A 21,343-nucleotide genomic window follows, 5' to 3' on the forward strand; every position below is an offset into this window, starting at 1 on the left:
TGCCCATGAAAACTTTTTTCACAGGGTAGCCTGAACTATCAATATGAACATTTGATAAATTGGTGCTGCCGTTGATAGCACACCATCTCATGGACTCAGCAAGACTTGTTCCGCTGATGGGCCAAAAGGGGTTGTTCAGATGATTAAGCTTTCAGAACACCTAGCCTATTGGTCAATCAGCTCACAGTTGTCTGGACACTTTCTTATGTGCAATGCAGGTCAGTCATATTCCCGTCTCCTTTTCACAATGGTGTAAAGTGCTTAGGTAAAAATACTTCAAAAAAGTACTACTTAAGTCATTTTGGGGGGTATCTGTACTTTAATTTACTATTTATATTTTAAGACACCTTTTACTTTTACTTAATTTACATTCCTAAAGAAAATAATGTACTTTTTACTCCTTACATTTTCCCTGACACCCCAAAGTACTCGTTACATTTTGAATGATTAGCAGGAGAGGAAAAGGGTGCAATTCACACAATTATCAAAAGAACACCCTTAGTTATGCCTACAGCCTCTGGTCTGGCAGACTCACTAAACACACATGCTTCATTAGTAAATTATGTCTGAGTGTTGGAGTGTGCCACAGGCTTTCTGTAAATAAAACAACAACAATAAAATGGCGCCATCTGGTTTGCTTAACATAAGGAATTTGAAATGATTTGTACTTTTACTTTTGATACTTAAGTATATTTGAGCAATTACATGTACTTTTGATACTTAAGTATATTTAAAACCAAATACTTTTAGACTTTTACTCAAGTAGTATTTTACTGGGTGACTTTTACTTTTACTTGAGTCATTTTCTATTAAGGTTATCTTTACTTTTACTCAAGTATGACAATTGGGTACTTTTTCCAACACTGCCTTTTCATATCAACAAAATGCATCTGGTAGCATACTGATATGACTTTACATAGGCTGTCGGTGCGGATCATTATAGCCTAATACTCTAATCGATGGAAAGATTTAGTGTGCTGCTGACAAACAGCGTGCAGAAGCTCTAATAATTAACCTATTCTAAAAACATTAATCATAATGTGCTTGAAATGAATGAATCGGCACTCTTTGCTAAAGCCAATTATGATGTTTGAGTAGGCTATAGGCCTATTCAAGTAAATCATAGGCCTAGTTTTATTATATTGATAATTAGATGATATAGATCAAATTGAAAGAACATTTACTATAACAGGGTTGAAAGCTGTATACCTTGCACGTTTTTTATTAATTAATTAATTAATGTGTTAGTAGGCTTGTTTTTCAAGATGTTCACCCAAACCGGATTTATTTATTCTTTCTAAATGAAAGAACTATATATATTTTTTTATATACAATATTCTGCTCATATTAACAAATGTATATACAATATTCTGCCCGTATAAACAATCTTATTTTAGGGCATAAGTGAACCAATATATGAGAGACTTCAGAAAGGTTTCCCTACCGAGCCACCATCTAGCCGTCGTTCGCCAGCCAACCACGCACAGGCGTTGTTCCTCAGCCAATCATGCACACGCAGGGGGGCGCGCGGACAGAAGAGTCGCCGACAAAGGAGTTTGCTTCCGCTGCAGCTTTCGCTCTAAAATGTAACGCATTGCGGCGGTGCTTCGCCTTTGACCTACGGGCAAATCGATCATCACGTCAATTGAGATCATACTGGAGACCATAATTTCTACATCTACAGTGATTGGACCTGCTCTAATGTTAGACAGGAAAGACATTTAACTGCAAAGATATTGCTATGGGTAGCTAAAAACGTATAGCAGAGTACAATTAAGGTCAAGCATCAGAGGACGACCTTCATTAATAAACGGACAGTAAATTAAGGACTAGAGTAGTATTGTTGATGATAGAGAGTTCATTTATGGTCTTCCTTTTTTATTGATTGACAAAAAAATACATGTAAAGAGAGAAAGGCCAAATGATTTGGCCCCTCTCCAGTTTATCAAGTCTGGTGTGGGACTTGGAGACAAAAGCAGCTCAAGCAGGAAATGCACCACCATTTTGAGGAAACAGGTGGCTTTGCATTCTCCAGATTCACACCTGCAACCAATCAGGTCACATAAGCAATTAATTAAAATGGTCTAATAAATAATGTGTACATGTAATGACTACTTTACATTTTTATGACAACTTATCATCAAAGATGATGCTAAAAACATAGTATAGTATAGTAGAATTCAGGTCAAGCATAGAATCTTCAATCATAAAACGAGCAGCAAATTAAGGACAGGGGTGGTATTGTTGACGATACAGAGTTCATTTATCCATGTCCTTTATTATGGTCTGTCTTTTTCCATTCATATTGATTGACATATGAAAGCAAGGCAACAGTAAACATGTCGCCCCACACAAATAATGCAGCCCCCTACCTTGGGCCAATTGAGATCATTTTGTAAATGCCGTATTTCTATGGCAAAGACAACTCATTCACCCAAGTTTTGTCAAAATTGGGCCAGTGCCGTCTGAGATATTGCGTGTGATGAATGGACAGAGACAGATCCACAGTCCCTCCCTGATTTCATCTTGGGGTACAATATGGAGCTAGAGAGAAAAATAACCGATGGTTTGGCTCCTCTCCAGGTGATCTTGGTCACAGAGTGGTCAAGAAGGTGACATCCATCAATGGCAACAGAAAAAAACACCCCTAAATGCCTGACTCCTCCCATCGCAGCAGCAACAGAGTGATGATAGCCTTGTCTCAAATAAAGGCCGATCCATTGGTCTGATACCGTCTTTGCACTGACAGATGAGGCCCCGTTTGATAAAGGGTTGATTTGCCACAGGGGAAATACGGATGGAATTACAAGGGTCACCTTTATTTTGTCCTCCCCTCAATCCCAAGTAAAACAGGGTTGAAAAAAACTATGCACAGACCCAAGCAGGTTGATTGCAATATAGCTCTCTTATTATCTGTTCCAGAGACAAAGCCCCCACCCCCAGACCACAGGTTTGTTGTCTCTTTTTATGACTTTAAAATAACTGTCCAGTGTTTCAAGATTTCTATTAAATATTACCTATAATTAATTACAATATGAGTGAAAACATTTTCCTTCCAAACATTTTTTTATTAAGTATATGTTAAAAAATTCAAAAGGCACTGGCACATCTGAGCAATCTAATTTGCAGGTGCATGGCAACAATTGAACAAGATGAAGGGAAAAGGAAACCGCACACTGCTCTTGATAGTACCACTGATATGTAATAAGCCTACGTATCGGCCTCACGGCCTTCGTCAGATCTTTTGTGATTTTTTTTACATTTGCACCCCTATGTAGACCTAGCCCCTCCCACATCCGTTCTACACATCGAATGGGGTTGAAGGCAAAGGGAAAAACAAATAAGTGCCACCAAATATATCAATATGCGTTTCATAAATATTACAAAAGTGTATAAATAAGAAGTATGAAACACGTCTTTAAAATCACAATGAGGACATAGCAAGTTTTCAATAGTCATTGGGTACAGAGTGATCAATCAAATCTCTTATGCGGAGGCGATTATAAGAAATGAGAAAACAAGTGATGCTAGTGAAGATATGGTAGTGGATGCGCCACAGTCTGTTGTTTGCTGCCAGTCAAAAGATAACATGTGTGTTAAAAATGTGGATTTTGTGGCTTTGATTGCCACAGTTAAAAACTGTACGGCTCAAGTCTCAAAGAAGTCTAAGAAACTGAACATTATTGTAGCTGCAGCAGAAAAGGTTTTGGGACATAAGGATTTTACATCTGAAACCCCTTTGAGCCTGTGTAGGGGTCCGATCTGTAAACATTTTTACAGAAAAGTTGTTTGATTTAGTTTGTTCATTGAAAAAAAAATCCTGACAGTAGGTGGCGGGATGCACATTAAATTGTGCGATCACCAATACACCATAGAAGAAGAACTGTTTTATTTGAGATACAAGTTTGAGGTGTTTTTTTGTGTGTTTTGTTCTCCAATTTAGGATGAGTCAACAACATTATTTGGGTATGAGTTAACAGAATATGAATAAGATTTTCACTTGACAGTTACTTTAACAAAAGAGGAGGGGGGAAACTGGATATTTTTGTTATTGGATTAAAGTCTGGCCATTTTTTGTCGAGGGAGGTAAGAAACATTGTAAATTAACCCAGTGCATGTTGAGATTAGGCTATTTTGAAAACAAATGGCTTTGTCAGCCCGTAGCATTGTTAGCTGCTGCCTGCCACATTGTCAACTGGGTTAGCCGCTATACTAAGCCAGCTAACGGTAGCTCACAAACTGATGGCAGTACAGAAAGCTAGCTAACTACAGGTGAGTTAACTTCCCAGTCAACACAAACATATGTTGTTCTGTCAATCCTAATGAGGTTACTGTAAAATGCAGCCTATGTACAAGTCTGTTTGACTATTATTCCACTCCTTGCCCCTCCTGTCATGCTAAACATCGTTGTCATATAACAGAGAGTACAAGGAGTGGAATGTTAGCTAAACATACTGGTACTTAGGCTAGCCTAGATGTTAGATTTTTCACATGACACTGGAATAACTTTTTTTGCTGGGCTAGTAGTAGACTAGGCCTATTTAATATTGTGTGCTGTCACATCCTACTGGGCACACACTGGTTGAATCAAGGTTGTTTCCACGTTATTTATATGAAATGACATTGACCCAACGTGGAATAGATGTTGAATCAACATCTGTGCCCAGTGTGGTTTAATTACAGTTTCTCATTTATTCATGCTCAGTATGTGTCAGAAATGGTGGTTCTTTACATTCATGCTTAGACCATGTCATTACGTTGCTTATTTTGCAAAGAATTATCTGTTTCTTTGTAACATTTCTACCGCAACTCACTATCTTGAGAGTTTTACATTGAGTGTTCTTCTGGGGAGCGTACTAGCACGCCTGTCTCATCCATTACTTTTCCTGTGTAGTGCACGCAGAGTTGGGATAATCCATTCTGAAGCGTCAGTGACACAATATTATGTTTTGTGCTTATTAAAATGCATTATACTATTTCCACATCTTTTTTTATGTAAAATTTTAAAAATGAGAGTTGTTTTGGGATATATTTTTGTTTCATGTGCTGATTCACCTGTCGTTGGTATAGATAGACCTATCCTATCTAAAAAATAAAATAAAAATACAATTTCCTTGTTCAGCCATTTGCTTTTTCTTGTTAGTCGTCATTTGCACTGTGGACCTACAGCACTGGAAATTATTATTTTAAAATATATATATATATATATATATTTGGTAACACTGCTCAGCCTGCTGTCCAACTGTGTGCTACAAAACCCAACTAACTAGGCTGTTGGGTCTTCTACCTTAACAAATGCATAAACATGAACTGCAGTGTGTGTATGTGGTGTGTGTCTAAAAACAACATTGAAATTATGAGGTTAGTATTCATATGCAGAATACAATAATGCCATATTTGGAATGTCTCAGTGAAAATCACTGTCTTTGTGTGTGGCCTCTCCTCCTTGATTCTCATTCCCAAAAACCTTTTTCAAACCTATGCAACTAAACCTATGCAATCAAAGTTCACAGAATTGGTTCACATTATTCATGAATACCATGCATACATACAGCTTTATTCATCTGCTTTCATTTCACATTTAAGTGGTGCCTTCCATGAGGCCAATTAGCATTTCTGTCATAGAGGAACCAGGGCAAGGTCTTTGTTTCTCAACACTGTTGCTAAGGAACCTGTTAAAATGTTTTATTGAAAAGGTGTTGCTCACAATGCCACACGGGGTCTTTGTAGCCTGAAATTGTTCTCTCCGGGATGCCATAGGTTAATGGGGACTTGGTCACACATTAGTGGTCATGGCTTGAAGGGATAAAGCTTTTGTCAAATTAACTAAAAAGTTACATTTATTTTGCATTTTAGCTAATCCTTTTCCTAACCTTAACCTAATTATCCTAACCTGATACGTTCATTTCCCTCACCTGCTGCGTAAATTCCAACTGCTATAAAAAGTAAAATCTGACAAAAGCTGTATGCCATCCAGTAAAAACCCACATTAGTGGTATTATGTAAATGGCTGGAGGGGGGTTTGGAGTTGATGGAAATTAATCTGATTATTATTATATTCATGTGCTTGCCCTCCACTGCCATATGTATTATCACTGATCATGGGCCTTTTCTTTTCCTAATCGGGTTATATAGTAATAGTATATTAAAATATGCTCCAAAAGGACAGAGAGTCATTGGACCATGGGATGCATACAGTACCTCATTCAACTTTTTGTGAGCATAAATACTATAGGTGATCTCTTTTTAGGGGATATTTGGTGCTTAAATGTTGTATTATCCTGATAAATCTGGTTATTGTTCTGTAATCCTGTTTGTTGTTGCATTATCCTTATGAAAAAATATAATCATTAAACGTAAAGAGTCCCTTTTAATCAGAGGTATTATCAGATCGGATAAGCCCACATCGGCATCCACAGAGAAAGACAGGAGCTTATTGAATGCCTAGACCGGGATGCTACTGCAATAACGCTCTGCAGTTTAAAGTGATGAAATTAGAATTATTAATCAGCCATTGATTAATCATTTTGACACACTGCCTAATTTCCCGGCAGGACAGGGGACTCCAAAGGGTATTTGTGAGGGATGCGCGCACTTAAATCAAAACAGGATGTAATACGATTTGTAAGCCTGTTCCGCTGGGATTTAATACTCCATTAACACAGGGGCATGTCACTGTAAAATTAAAACACATCATAAAGATACACACAAACCAATAGTTATGCCACATACTAGGCTACACTAAGCACACTTAACTTTGCACTTGCAAAAAGCATACTTTGCACCTATCTTGAGTTAGTTTCTTTCAGTTAAGGGGTTTGAAAAAATCTACCATCCATGATTGATTCACCTGATTGATTGTTGATATACTTAGAAAGTTTATGTAAATGTAACAATATTTAACCGTAAGTCAAGGCTGGACTGCATTTGGGGCCCAGGGGCCTTTTTTAGGAAAACAGATTTTTTTTTTTAATTGGGGGGGGGAGACAGCTAACTTTGCTTTTCAACACATTTTGTGTAGAAGAAATGTGCCGTTTTATAATGCTATTCTACACATCTTGTAATGAGGCTATGAGAAAATGTAGCAATTTTAAAGCTCATTTCCAGCCATTCTACACTTTTTTCCATGGGTCAGAGAAAAAGTGTGCTGTTTAATAGCTCATCTCGTGCTATTGTTCACATTTTGCCATGAGGCTGAGAGAGAATTGAGCTTTTAAAGCTAATTTTCTGCAATTCTACACATTTGGCTATCTGGGGGTGCCCCCAACCTCCTGGGGGCCCACAACCATTCGGTAATCCCACCCTGCAGTAAGTAATATTACTTTATCACAATTCCATGTAGTCTATGAACCAACTTTCATCATCGACCTAGGTTCCTGGAGTGCCGCAGGATTTTGCCCCAACTATACACCACACCAGACAACTGAGCTAATTGATCAGTTCAGTGATTGCCTAAATTCAACACACCTGGTCTTCCAGGTTGGTTAAATCAAAAACATGAAGTGCCTGCAGCACTCCAGGACCAGTGTTGCCTAACCCTGACATAGAGAAGGATAGAGACCTCTAGTAGCCAAAAGGTTGTACTAGCATGGGCAGCATAATTGAGGGTTTCTAACGTAGTCAACTGGGTGGGACCTCCAACGTCATTAGCTGATGCCTCCGGGTGACCCTGTTGGAGTCATGTCCAACCGGGTCATCAGGAGGGATCAGCCTATTGTGAAGAAGAAAATGTACTACTTTAAAATGGAGATCGCATGGGCAGCGCCATTGAGGCTCACAGAAGCTATAATGGCACAGATACAAAGATGAGTCCTCTATCTATCTCTATGGCCTAGGTCTACTAAAACTTTTTGGAGGTGGCAACACTGCCATCTACCTACAATATTGTACCTAGCTCTTCCTTCCTTCAGGCACGATTCACACGGGAGCGCGCGTTCGCGTGCCACATCCTTCAGCGAAATGACATAATTTCGCTTCGCTATGCTGTTTCTGATAGAAACGCGGTAGATTGGAACCCATAGATAGGACGAGGATACATATACATAGATAGGACTAAGATACATATATTTGATGAACTGGAAAGTCTGGCCATTTTTTGTCGAGGGAGGTAAGAAACATTAAGTTAACCCAGTGCATGTTGAGATGAGGCTATTTTGAAAACAAATTGCTTTGTCAGCCCGTAGCATTGTTAGCTGCTGCCTGCCACATTTAGCCGCTAAACTAAGCCAGCTAACGGTAGCTCACAAGCTGATGGCAGTACAGAAAGCTAGCTAACCACAGGCAGGCTAGCTAGAAAGCAAACGTTAGTGCTAGCTTGCTGATGTTAGGTAACGTTAGTTATCCAACGCAAAGCTATGTAATTACTGGTGGTTATAGTTTCAGCCACGTTTAAATTTGAATGGCTTATTGGCTATCTTGCTTCCGGTGTTTAAGCGTTTTGTAGTCATATGTGCCCCTCACTGGGTAGCTAGCCAGCTAACTGTAGTTAGCTATGCTCCTAATTTGTTTGATATAGATAATCACAATATCAACAAAGCCCCTCTGAACAATTTCTGCTTTGTCTATCCAGGTGTCAATTGGATTCTGAATCGCGTCTGACCGCGTCTCGTCTAACTAGAATTTTCTATGGCTGCCCCAGCCATGCAACAGCCCAGTTACCTTCTGGTTAGTTAGTATATTGTGTTGCTGCTCGTCATGAGCAACATGTGAACTTCATGTTGACTACTTGAATTTGAGACAATGCCAAGTCATTGTCACATAATCGCTAGCATAGTACCGTGGCAGCAGTAACTGTTGTCAGCAGTAATGATGTTGTCTTTTCTTTACAGGCCAACCTGAAAATGGACTCGACCACCAAGCCTTTTCTCCAGTGTTGCCAGGAGCTGGTGAAGGTCATTGATGACTACCCTGCAAAGGTACAGTTTGTCTGTATAAGCCAGTGTTGTTTATACGGGGGGGGGGGGGGTTGTAGTTATAGTTGGATATTGATGATCTGACCTATGTCAATGTTTAGTCAGTCAGCATGTCAGCTTTGTACCTGAACCTGGTTCAACTCAACCATGTTACCTAAAAACATTCATCCTCTGTTATTATCTCTCTCTGCAGGAGCTGCACCTGATTTTCCCCTGGCTGGTAGAGAGCGTTTTCGGCAGTCTTGACGGTGTCATCGTGGGCTGGAACTTGGGATTTCTGCAGGCGTGCAGCAATCAGTACAACATCGTTATGGACTTTCTCAATCCTAGGTAGTCTGTCATCCTATGTCTGTCTTTGTGTTCCCGTGTCTTTCTGTCCACTGTCTACCTTTATGACGTTGAATTTTAGAAAAGCAGTAATTTACTGATTTTAATTATGATCGTGTGATTTTCAGTGGTCCAATGATGAAGCTTGTGTACAAGCTTCAAGCAGAGGAGTACAAATATGAAATACCAGTCAGCTTCCTGCCTGTAAGTCGCATCTCTTTTTAAACATAACTTTTTTTATTTGATACATAGCAAGGTCTTCCACAATTTTTTTTTTTTTACACTAACCACTTTATTATTTCTCCTCCCCTCTTGCAGGGTCCTGTAAAGGTGTCCATACAGGAAGGTGTTCTCCCAGATTGCCCACTTTTAAACAACAAGCTGCATTTTCCTCTGTCTGGTCTGCAGACACTCAGCCTGGCACTCAGTATCCTTGACGCTCAAACTCACTCGGCCCTTGCTTTCTCAAAAACATTGTTGACAATGTATGTTTGTGATTTTGGTGTATTTTAAAGTCTGGTGGTATGTCCTTAACCCTCTTCAGATCCCTTTGAATATTACATGTTTATGTTTGCCTCCAGTCTCATAACACCAAAGGTAACGATGCTCAACTGTCATAACAATATCTTATTTTGGTAGTTTGTGATACGTGAATCAGACTATATTATTTGACCTCACACAAGTGTTTTGATGTTGTGTTCTCAGAACTACTCTCTAGGACAGCATGTGAGCAGCCTGGATAGTGCATACTTTGTGCTAGTGGACACCTACCTCAAGTATTTCCTTCCTACAGAGGGCAGTGTTCCCCCTTCTCCATTCATCTATAAAAGAGGCTCTGTGTCTCCACCTGCTCCCAGGTACTCTACAGTGGGGATAGAACTCCAAAGTCAGATGTGACTGAGGGCGCTAACAGGGTTGTGATCAGTGGGGTGATAACATTTTGAAGGATGCTACCTGAACTTGTCCAATAAGAGCACATACTTTCTTATTCCTTTGCCTCCTTTTAGTTTCTCTTTCCTTCCTAATGCTAGGAAACTCACTGCGCACTGTCATGTCTTTGGTGTCCAGGGCTCCCAGCGTGCCTTTTGCAGGGTATGGCATCCACAGCGCCAGCCTCCTTAAGCGCCACATATCCCATCAGCCCTCAGTCACTGCTGACCCTGCAGCCCAGGAGATCTGGAGGTCAGAGGCATTACTACAGGTGAGCCGCCTTCATCATTTGTCAGCCATGAATGGATTTGGTGTGAACTGTCAGTCAGGTGTTTAGGGTATCGGGAATAAGACGTGTGTGTTATCCCCAGGTGTTTGTGGAGATGTGGCTGCATCACTACTCCCTGGAGATGTATCAGAAGCTGCAGTCCCCCCAGGTGAAGGTAAGAGCATGTCACACATGGCCCTTCCCACTACCAGGCTCAACCCCTTCACCTGCACTGCAATACCGCACGGCTGACTGGCTGATCACTACTCCTCCCCCTCCACACACACACACACACACACACTTGAACCACAGCAGGGCTCACCCCATTGAGTACCATTTGCCTCACATGGTGATCTGCATCAAATCAACCTGGCTTTCACAACTGGGACACAAAACGGGTCCCACTGTACTCTTTTTAACTAGAGGGGAATATTTCTATCTGAATAAGATGTGCACTCTCATCTGGGCTATAGAAATGTGATTTGTATCCATCTCCTTTTTCACTGTATATGAGTTTTTTTTTTTTTTTTTTCAATTTCTAATACATCTTTCAGGGTAACTGGAAAATCAGACAGAGGGAGGTCTGGCTTTAGTTTGTCTTGACTGTCTTTATTTGCATAGATTATGAAGCATGAATACTGTCAAAATGATCAAAATTCAATGTCAAACCAATCAAAAAAGGGCATGGGATCAGGCATTTCTAATTTTATATGAAAGGCAGGCTTTTTGTTTGGAGGATTTTCTTTTGTTGCTGAATTATTGGCATATGGGCAACTGCAGTGCAAATTTACTGCACTTATTTTTGTATGTGTATCTGGTAGTAGTGCGTTTGCTTCTCTCAGACCTGTGCATGCTGTCTGTGGCTCCATTCACTGTTTCAGTACCCTTGTGTTGTTTATTTGGCTGTTCAGCTGTTTGCCATCTCTACATCCATTCAATATAATCTAGCCAAGTCTTTTTCATTATCCATACACCTCTCAAATCCCCAAAGGCGTAAAAGCCATATTCTTCCTATCCCTGCTATCACCTAGTAGCCTAGTACATATGCCATCTTCTGTTAGAATGTATAGTTAAAGTATGTGGTTGTCCATAGTGTAAGAGATGCAGTACTCCCACTCCCCCCTAAAAAAAACTACCGGTCATGGCCATTGGACCGAAACAATCCTTTTACCTTTGAACCGTTCTTCCCAAAAACCTCTAAGAAATCTGTTTTTAACCATGTTTTGTGTCCCTCATTGTAGAGATAAAACCATTCATCTTTCCTGTGTTTGGTATGAAAGGGCTACTACATCACTCTAGCTGCCATAGCATTGTGTTCATGTGGTCAATATATTTCTGTTTGTCTTTATCCTTTGTTTTGTTTCTGCTCATTTTCTCCCCTTTTTGGTCTTCACCTCTTTTTCTTTGGATGCACCCTATCCTTTCTATTCATGTTCACCTCCCTCTTCTCTCTCTCCTATTTCCCCCCCACTGTAATGTTGTTTCCCTCCTCTTCCTCCCCTGGTTGTGATGGGTCGTACAGCTGGCGCTGCTGCAGTATCGCCTCAGTATGTCCAGCATGCTGTGCCAACCCCTGACCCCTCCTGGCTCTGGAACCCTCCACACGTACCAAGTACTTTTCCCTTTTCATTCAATCCCACTAGGCTTGCTGGAGGTAAACCTAGGCCCTGAAGACAGAGTAGCGCTAAGGTTAGGACAGGAAGGTCAAGGGTACTTCTCTTCAAGAAAGCATTTGAATGCTGTTACAGTGCATTCTATAAAACCAACTGCCTGAACGCAACCAGTCGAAGACCTATCCTTGGATGGGCCCCATTTTGACAGCACACCATTTTGACATAATGTCAGACCAACATCTCACAGTAGAATATGGCCAATAGAGAAATATCCCTGAAAGGAGAATTTGACATTTTATTTTGTGCGCATGTGCACGTACCCTTCTTCTTTTAAAGCATGTCTTGCTATGTTACTATGTGGTTAATGTGTGTACCATTTCTTTCTCATTTCACATTTTTCCATTCTGCGCAAACAATACTACAGTATTCAAAACCTCAAAAACCACATTGCCCTAAATCAATGAATTCATCATCAAATTGTCTACCTCTTTCTCTAAGAATAATGGGCCTGAATCTCAATTTAAAGTCTGTGCCTGTTTCTGAGCTAGACACATGGAATGCCTTTTCCAGATAGACTTTTTCAACAACAGGGTCATTTGAGAAACAGTACCAGGAATAGGGGTTATGTTCCAAGCCCGCTGTGTGATTGGTTATTGTTATCCGAGGAGCTTCTTATGATTGGCTGCTGTCCCTGTGGATTTGTGTATGACTGGCTGTTTCAGGAGCCATTCACCCCAACAGAGGAGCACGTTCTGGTGGTTCGTCTCCTAGTGAAGCACCTCCATGCCTTCTCCTGCAGCCTGAAACCTGAGCAGGTCTCCTCCTCGGCTCACTCCCACACCAGCCCCCTGGAGGAGTTGAAGAGGTGAGTTGAGCAGTGAGCACCACCAGGGTCAGACATTAGGGTCGACATTCTCAACTTTATTGTAACTTTAAATGGTCTGGATCTAGTTTGGCCTCTAATTCACTGTTGGTCTGTCTCTAGGGTGGTGGTACATCGTTTTGTCCAGCAGAAGCTATATGTGTTCCTCCAGCACTGCTTTGGCCACTGGCCTTTAGATGCCTCTTTCAGAGTGGTAGGTGTCACAGCTCAATCCTCAACCTTCTCAGCTTGGGTGAAGTGTTGGTGTCAATCACAAATTTTCATTGGGTCCAACCAATACAACTCACCACCTCCTATAATGGAGATAAAAATGTTTGTGTGCTCTTATCTCTAAAGCACCACTGTATCTCTACGTTTAGGTGTTGGAGACGTGGCTTAGCTACATCCAGCCATGGAGGTACACAGGAGAGAAGACCAATCCTCAGACAGACCAGAACAAAGGTGTACCTGAGAAATGGTGAGTTATTTGTTGGATCACCAGATGGGTCAGGCTGAATAAATGTGTTTGTAGTGCTTCCTTCAAGTCTTTGACTCTGCAGTACTGACAAGGAATTAGATATTTGTCTTATTGCTTCCTCACATTTTTACATTAATCTTCCTAACCAGTTTTTCTCAACAAAAAATTCAGGAGCTTGTTTGTTCAGGAGAACCTGCTCATGTACACCAAGCTCTTTCAGGGCTTCCTTAACAGGGTGGTACGCACAGACCTGGTCAACGTCAAAAATGCACTAATGGTCTTCAGGGTGGCCAAAGTCTTCGCTCAGCCAAATCTATCGGAGATGATTCAGAAAGGTAAGGACAAAAACAGTCACCCAGCCTTATGATACTTGTGTGATGTATATGCACTAATAGTCATGTAATGGTCCAGCTATAGCAGTCTGAGCTGTCACTGCCCTGTCCTAATGTAATTCTCCTGTCCTTCCACTTTCTGTCCCTCTCCAGGAGAGCAGCTGTTTCTGGAGCCGGAGCATGTCCTCCACCACCGGCAGCACCGGTGCTTCCTCTCGCCGGGCCACGGTGGCAGCTTTTTATCGGCCCGGCAGCCTGTGGTGACAGACAGGGTGTTCAGGGTGAAGAGCCACGTGTATGGTCTGGAGGGCCAAGACTGTCAGTATAAACAGATGTTCGGCATGGAGCTGAGGGGCACGGTGAGTGGAGCGGAGGGGACCATACTAGCGATCAAGTTAATTTCAATTCCAGACAGTTTGCAAATTCCAATTCTGAAATTGAGCCCAACTTTGGGAGAAAAGATCTGAGATTTCTAAGCGAATCACAAACTTGCAGTATCAAATCGCAATACATATCGTATCTCCAACTAAGTATCGTGAGGTCCCTGGAAATTCCCAGTGCTAGTAAAATGAGCTAGCTATATTCTGCAAGATTAGATCTCTCTGAACTGCACTCTGTTGCTGTTGCTTGCTGACTGTCTTGGTAAGTCTACGTTATTCTTGTTTATCAAAAGACCCAACCGCCTAGGCCTGCCCTTTTGCTTAGATGGACCAACTATAAACGTGGTCAGTTGTCATCCTCCTTTGGTGTAGGTCTTGAAGCTCATTCAGATCATCGACCAGGCGAGGCAGACCGCCAAGAAGATGTCAGATCAGTCAGCTGAGGTGGCGGCCAACAACTCCTTCATGTCCTGGTTTGGAATGGGCTCCCCTGACCTCAACTACACCTTCAATGGAGGAGAGGTGGATGACACCGGGGCGTGTGTTAAGACCCATGAGTTTCTGGAGAGGTCACTGGACTACCTCTGTCAGATATTTCGGGTAGGTTTACATATCACTTTTCCTGAACATTTAGCATGAGCTAATGCAGACTTAATTCCTCAACTCATGCTATGTTTTGTCGTCTACAGCTGAATGCAGGACAACTGTCTCAGCTGATGGCTACCCTAGGCTCTGGTCAGGACGATGGGAACTCCAAGCAGCTACCAGACTGTGTTCAAGGGGAGAACGGACTCATCCTCACAGACCTGGGCCGGATGCAGGTCAGACTACTTATTCAACTTTAATAACCAAACCCCTTCAACACACATACATCCCTTATGATATATCCACACACTGTTAAATATGTGATGTTTTTTCAGGTCATCAATGGACTGCGTAGATTTGAGATAGAGTACCAAGGGGACCCAGAGCTTCAGCCCATCAGGAGCTATGAGAACGCCATCCTGGTCAGACTGTTCTTCAAGATCTCATCTCTGGTGAATGAGAGGGTATGTGACATGGCAATTCTTTGCAATTTGCAAAACTGATACCCTGAACCTGTCATCTCTATTTGACTGTGAGACCTCAGCAGTGCTGTAAACTATCATGATCTATTCTGAAATATGTACATCTGTTGTATACACCCAAAAGCTGAACTAAGAGAAAATGGGTTTCCATAGAAGTCAGAATTCTGTCTGTTTTGGCCTGTCATAATTGTTGCCTCTCCCATCCAAAGTTCGGAGGTCACATGGATGCTCTGTGCTCCCGGCCGGACTTCCTGGGCCAGTTGGGACGGCACTACCTGGCCAGCCCCGAGGCCGCGGCGGATGGCAGGTGCAGGAGCCCAGAGACACGACTAACAGCAGAGAGGTACCGACGGCCGCGGCTAAGCCTGCGCATGCTGGCGAGCTACAGAACCCTGCTGATGCTTCTACTGCTTTACCTGTTTGGGGCACTGTTCTCACTCGGCCCCATGTCCAGCACACTACTCATCCTTACAGGAGGATTTCTCTACGGACTCTTAAGTTGCCCTGTTTGGAGATAAACTCAAGTTCCAGTAGCAGGAGAATGAAATGGCTTTTTTTTTTGCCACTTGCCTTCATGCTTGGGCCACCTATTGTGATAAATGTTGTTTCTTTTTAATCTTGTAAATAAATTCAAGCACATTGCCGTTTGGATGACGTTACGCTAAATATTAATATTTTTAAGCAGTTTTACTGGTTGATATGTGAAGGATAGTTGTTTGATTTAAAATTCTAACAAGATATTGAATGTTTGTCACTTGAACAATGAAAGGATGGTGGTGATTATCCTCAAACTACAAGATTTACAGGTGTAGTAAAGACTCTTGCACTAGTATTTTTACCTCAATGGTAGAGGAAAATGTAGGTTTCTGCCGAAATAGACACTCAAACGTATTTATTTTTTCATGAGCTGGCCATAAACAATCACTGTCCTAGTTTTCGAAAGGTCTAGAACTGACCTTGTAAAAAAGAAAAATGCTGAGTTGTCCTCACTTTTGAGGACACAAGCTCAAGTACAAATAATATGAACATTTATTTGTACTTGAAATACCAAATACAATATCAGCATGTAATGTGGCTAGTTAGTGCATTTATTTTAGGAGATTTTACAACTATCAATTTAGGAGTCTACAATCTCACCATGTTCAACCTGCTGATCAATGTGCCTCAGCGTAGTCCCCATTCGCAACGGTATATACCTTTGAGGAAGTGCATTCTGGGGGTTCTAAGAATTAGCACGAATTTGTCAACAAAAGTACAACATAAATATTTTCTGAGATGTGAGATAATTAACTTGCTATACATAGTATCGTATAGCGTTGGAATAGTGACATTACGTACTTTCTATGAAAGTAGGCCAGTTTCTCGACATATGCCGCGTTCATAACAACTGGTAAATCGGAATTCTCTGCCTTCCGTGTTCAGTAAATTGAAAACAACTGGGAATCGGGGGAAAAAACGAGCTCCGACTTAGAAAAATTTGAACGGTGATCCAACTCGGAATTGCAACCTTGAACTCAAGCCTCCTTTTAGAGTACTGATATGATTTTACCTCGTATTTCTCCGAGTTCCCAATTGATTTGAATGCGGCATACATTTAGCAATCGCATGACGCAGCAGTCTGCCGGGTGGGACGTTATACGTTCCTTCATTAATTGGATTTCTAGCAACTTTCTATATCTCTGGCAACGGTACCATGCAATGCACCCTGATCTAAAGAGGCAGACAAATAGGAAAAATGTGCTAGGCCCTTCGTTAAATCAAATTCTCGAGGTAGAAATATAGCATAAATATGATCAATGGCTCATTCGAGAGAATACAGCCTCCGGAATGGCGCAGCAGTCGCAGTGCTAGAGGCATCACTACAGACCCGGGTTCGATCCTGGGCTGTATAACAACCGGCCATGGACTGGAGTCCCATAGGGCGGCACACAATTGGCCCTGTGTCGTCTGGATTAGGGGAGGGTTTGGCCGGGGGCTGTACAAGTAGGCCATCATTGTAAATAAGAATTAGTTCTTAACTGACTTGCCTAGTTAAAAAGCGTTAAATGTTTTATGATAGGCAGTGGCGATCTGTCATTCAGGGCAGATGAGCCCCACTTGTTTAGCAAAAAATAATTGGTTTTGTGTATTATTTTGGCAATATGTGTCACATATCAGTTTGCAAACAATGTCAAATATATACACATTACCATTCAAAAGTTCTAGCTACCCTAATACATTTTCCATGAAAACATACATGAAATGAGTTGCAAAATGATAGAAAATATAGTCAAGATGTTGACAAGGTTATAAATAATGATTTTTCAATTAAATAATAGTGTCCTTCAAACTTTGCTTTTGTCAAAGAATCCTCCATTTGCAGCAATTACAGCCTTGTTGACCTTTGGCATTCTAGTTGTCAATTTGTTGAGGTAATCTGACGAGATTTCACCCCATGCTTCCTGAAGCACCTCCAACAAATTGGATTGGCTTGATGGGCACTTCTTACGTACCATACGGTCAAGCTGTTCCCACAACAGCTCAATAGGTTTGAGATCCGGTGACTGTGCTGGCCACTCCATTATAGACAGAATACCAGCTGACGGCTTCTTCCCTAAATAGTTATTGCATAGTTTGGCTCTGTGCTTTGGGTCATTGTCCTGTTGTAGGAGGAAATTGGCTCCAATTAAGCTCCGTCCACAGGGTATGGCAAGGCGTTGCAAAATGGAGTGATTGCTTTCCTTCTTCAAGATCCCTTTTACCCTGTACAAATTTCCCACTTTACCACCACCAAAGCACTCCCAGACCATCACATTTCCTCCACTGTGCTTGAAAGATGGTGTCAAGCACTACTCCAGCATCTTTTTATTTTTTATGCATCTCACAAACGTTTTTCTTTCTGATTGAATTTAATTCATTTTGACCAACAGACATATCCGAACACCTCAGACTTAGATTTGTCTGTCCATAACATGTTTTTCAAATCTTCCTCTGTCTAATGTCTGTGTTCTTTTGCTCATCTTAATCTTTTATTTTTATTGGCCAGTCTGAGATGTTTTTTTCTTTGCAACTCTGCCTAGAAGGCCAGCATCCCGGAGTGGCCTCTTCACTGTTGACATTGAGACTGGTGTTTTGCGGGTACTATTTAATGAAGCTGCCAGTTGAGGACTTGTGAGGTGTCTGTTTTTCAAACTAGATACTCTAATGTACTTGTCCTCTTGCTCAGTTGTGCACCGGTGCATCCCACTCCTCTTTCTATTCTGGTTAGACAGTTTGCACTGTTCTATGAAGGGAGTAGTACACAGCGTTGTACGAGATCTTGAGTTTCTTGGCAATTTCTCGCATGGAATAGCCTTCATTTCTCAGAACAAGTATAGACGAGTTTCAGAAGAAAGTTATTTGTTTCTGGCCATTTTGAGCCTGTAATCGAAACCCCAAATGCTGATGCTCAAAATACTCAACCAGTCCAAAGAAGGCCAGTTTTATTGCTTCTTTAATCAGAACTACAGTTTTCAGCTGTGCTAACATAATTGCAAAAGGGTTTCTAATAATCATTCAGCCTTTTAAAATGAGAAACTTGGATTAGCTAACACAACGTGCCATTGGAACACAGGAGTGATGGTTGCTGATAATGGGCCTCTGTATGCCTATGTAGATATTCCATACAAAATCAGCTGTTTCCAGCTACAATAGTCATTTACAACATTGACAATGTCTACACTTGTCTACACTATTTCGGATCAATTTTATGTTATTTTAATGGGCAAAAATAGTGCTTTTCTTTCAAAAACAAGGACATTTCTAAGTGACCCCAAACTTTTGAACGGTATATATACAAGTACCGGCGCCGACAGAGATGGCCGCCTCGCTTCGCGTTCCTAGGAAACTATGCAGTTTTTTGTTTTTTTACGTGTTATTTCTTACATTAGTACCCCAGCTCATCTTAGGTTTCATTACATACAGTCGAGAAGAACTACTGAATATAAGATCAGCATCAACTCACCATCAGTACTACCAAGAATATGTTTTTCGCGACGCGGATCCTGTGTTCTGCCTTACAAACAGGACAACTGAGTGGATTCCATGCAGCGACCCAAAAAAAAAACAACTCCGAAAAAGAGGGAAACGAGGCGGTCTTCTGGTCAGACTCCGGAGACGGGCACATCGTGCACCACTCCCTAGCATTCTTCTTGCCAATGTCCAGTCTCTTGACAACAAGGTTGATGAAATCCGAGCAAGGGTAGCATTCCAGAGGGACATCAGAGACTGTAACGTTCTTTGCTTCACGGAAACGTGGCTCACTGGAGAGACTCTATCCGAAGCGGTGCAGCCAACGGGTTTCTCCACACATCGCGCAGACAGAAACAAACAACTTTCTGGTAAGAAGAGGGGCGGGGGCGTATGCCTTATGACTAACGTGACATGGTGTGATGAAAGAAACATACAGGAACTCAAATCCTTCTGTTCACCTGATTTAGAATTCCTCACAATCAAATGTAGACCGCATTATCTACCAAGAGAATTCTCTTCGATTATAATCACAGCCGTATACATCCCCCCCCAAGCAGACACATCGATGGCTCTGAACGAACTTTATTTAACTCTTTGCAAACTGGAAACCATTCATCCGGAGGCTGCATTCATTGTAGCTGGGGATTTTAACAAGGCTAATCTGAAAACAAGACTCCCTAAATTTTATCAGCATATCGATTGCGCAACCAGGGGTGGAAAGACCTTGGATCATTGTTACTCTAACTTCCGCAACGCATATAAGGCCCTGCCCCGCCCCCCTTTCGGAAAAGCTGACCACGACTCCATTTTGTTGATCCCTGCCTACAGACAGAAACTAAAGCAAGAGGCTCCCACGCTGAGGTCTGTCCAACGCTGGTCCGACCAAGCTGACTCCACACTCCAAGACTGCTTCCACCACGTGGACTGGGACATTTTTCGTATTGCGTCAGACAACAACATTGACGAATACGCTGATTCGGTGTGTGAGTTCATTAGAACGTGCGTTGAAGATGTCGTTCCCATAGCAACGATTAAAACATTCCCTAACCAGAAACCGTGGATTGATGGCAGCATTCGCGTGAAACTGAAAGCGTGAACCACTGCTTTTAATCAGGGGAAGGTGTCTGGTAACATGACCGAATACAAACAGTGCAGCTATTCCCTCCGCAAGGCTATCAAACAAGCTAAGCGTCAGTACAGAGACAAAGTAGAATCTCAATTCAACGGCTCAGACACAAGAGGCATGTGGCAGGGTCTACAGTCAATCACGGACTACAGGAAGAAATCCAGCCCAGTCACGGACCAGGATGTCCTGCTCCCAGGCAGACTAAACAACTTTTTTGCCCGCTTTGAGGACAATACAGTGCCACTGACACGGCCGGCAACGAAAACATGCGGTCTCTCCTTCACTGCAGCCGAGGTGAGTAAGACATTTAAACGTGTTAACCCTCGCAAGGCTGCAGGCCCAGACGGCATCCCCAGCCGCGCCCTCAGAGCATGCGCAGACCAGCTGGCCGGTGTGTTTACGGACATATTCAATCAATCCCTATACCAGTCTGCTGTTCCCACATGCTTCAAGAGGGCCACCATTGTTCCTGTTCCCAAGAAAGCTAAGGTAACTGAGCTAAACGACTACCGCCCCGTAGCACTCACTTCCGTCATCATGAAGTGCTTTGAGAGACTAGTCAAGGACCATATCACCTCCACCCTACCTGACACCCTAGACCCACTCCAATTTGCTTACCGCCCAAATAGGTCCACAGACGATGCAATCTCAACCACACTGCACACCGCCCTAACCCATCTGGACAAGAGGAATACCTATGTGAGAATGCTGTTCATTGACTACAGCTCGGCATTCAACACCATAGTACCCTCCAAGCTCGTCATCAAGCTCGAGACCCTGGGTCTCGACCCCGCCCTGTGCAACTGGGTACTGGACTTCCTGACGGGCCGCCCCCAGGTGGTGAGGGTAGGCAACAACATCTCCTCCCCGCTGATCCTCAACACTGGGGCCCCACAAGGGTGCGTTCTGAGCCCTCTCCTGTACTCCCTGTTCACCCACGACTGCGTGGCCACGCACGCCTCCAACTCAATCATCAAGTTTGCGGACGACACAACAGTGGTAGGCTTGATTACCAACAACGACGAGACGGCCTACAGGGAGGAGGTGAGGGCCCTCGG

The 21,343-nt window shown here is 42.2% G+C and overlaps 1 protein-coding gene across 3 annotated transcripts; it reads left to right on the plus strand.

Moving 5' to 3' along the window:
• The first annotated feature begins 4,049 nt into the window (after nt 1-4,049).
• LOC110523528 (sphingomyelin phosphodiesterase 4) lies at nt 4,050-15,828 on the plus strand. Of its 3 annotated transcripts, none has more exons than XM_021602297.2 (20): nt 4,050-4,086; nt 8,570-8,664; nt 8,829-8,915; nt 9,106-9,242; nt 9,368-9,443; nt 9,558-9,666; nt 9,784-9,836; nt 9,945-10,096; nt 10,308-10,440; nt 10,541-10,612; nt 11,960-12,049; nt 12,773-12,915; nt 13,036-13,126; nt 13,293-13,390; nt 13,562-13,725; nt 13,876-14,081; nt 14,475-14,702; nt 14,792-14,923; nt 15,023-15,151; nt 15,379-15,820. In XM_021602297.2, the coding sequence occupies exons 2-20, from the start codon at nt 8,626-8,628 to the stop codon at nt 15,685-15,687; spliced, it is 2,448 nt and encodes an 815-aa protein (XP_021457972.2). In that variant the 5' UTR covers nt 4,050-4,086; nt 8,570-8,625; the 3' UTR covers nt 15,688-15,820. The 3 variants fall into 3 exon arrangements, with proteins under 3 accessions (XP_021457972.2, XP_021457971.2, XP_021457974.2); XM_021602296.2 differs by lacking the exon at nt 4,050-4,086 and adding an exon at nt 7,788-8,107 and having other exon boundaries at nt 15,379-15,828; XM_021602299.2 differs by lacking the exons at nt 4,050-4,086; nt 11,960-12,049 and adding an exon at nt 7,796-8,107.
• Nucleotides 15,829-21,343: the final 5,515 nt, after the last annotated feature.

This window comes from Oncorhynchus mykiss, chromosome 5, assembly GCF_013265735.2.
Source record: "Oncorhynchus mykiss isolate Arlee chromosome 5, USDA_OmykA_1.1, whole genome shotgun sequence".
NCBI classification, from domain to species: domain Eukaryota; kingdom Metazoa; phylum Chordata; class Actinopteri; order Salmoniformes; family Salmonidae; genus Oncorhynchus; species Oncorhynchus mykiss.

Bases quoted from the DNA above. Each gene is read 5' to 3' on its own strand.
- LOC110523528 (XM_021602297.2), top strand. From the start codon at position 8,626: ATGGCTGCCCCAGCCATGCAACAGCCCAGTTACCTTCTG. The intron at 10,097-10,307 runs GTACTCTACAGT...TTTGGTGTCCAG, and splicing joins GTGTCTCCACCTGCTCCCAG to GGCTCCCAGCGTGCCTTTTG. The intron at 13,726-13,875 runs GTAAGGACAAAA...GTCCCTCTCCAG, and splicing joins ATCGGAGATGATTCAGAAAG to GAGAGCAGCTGTTTCTGGAG.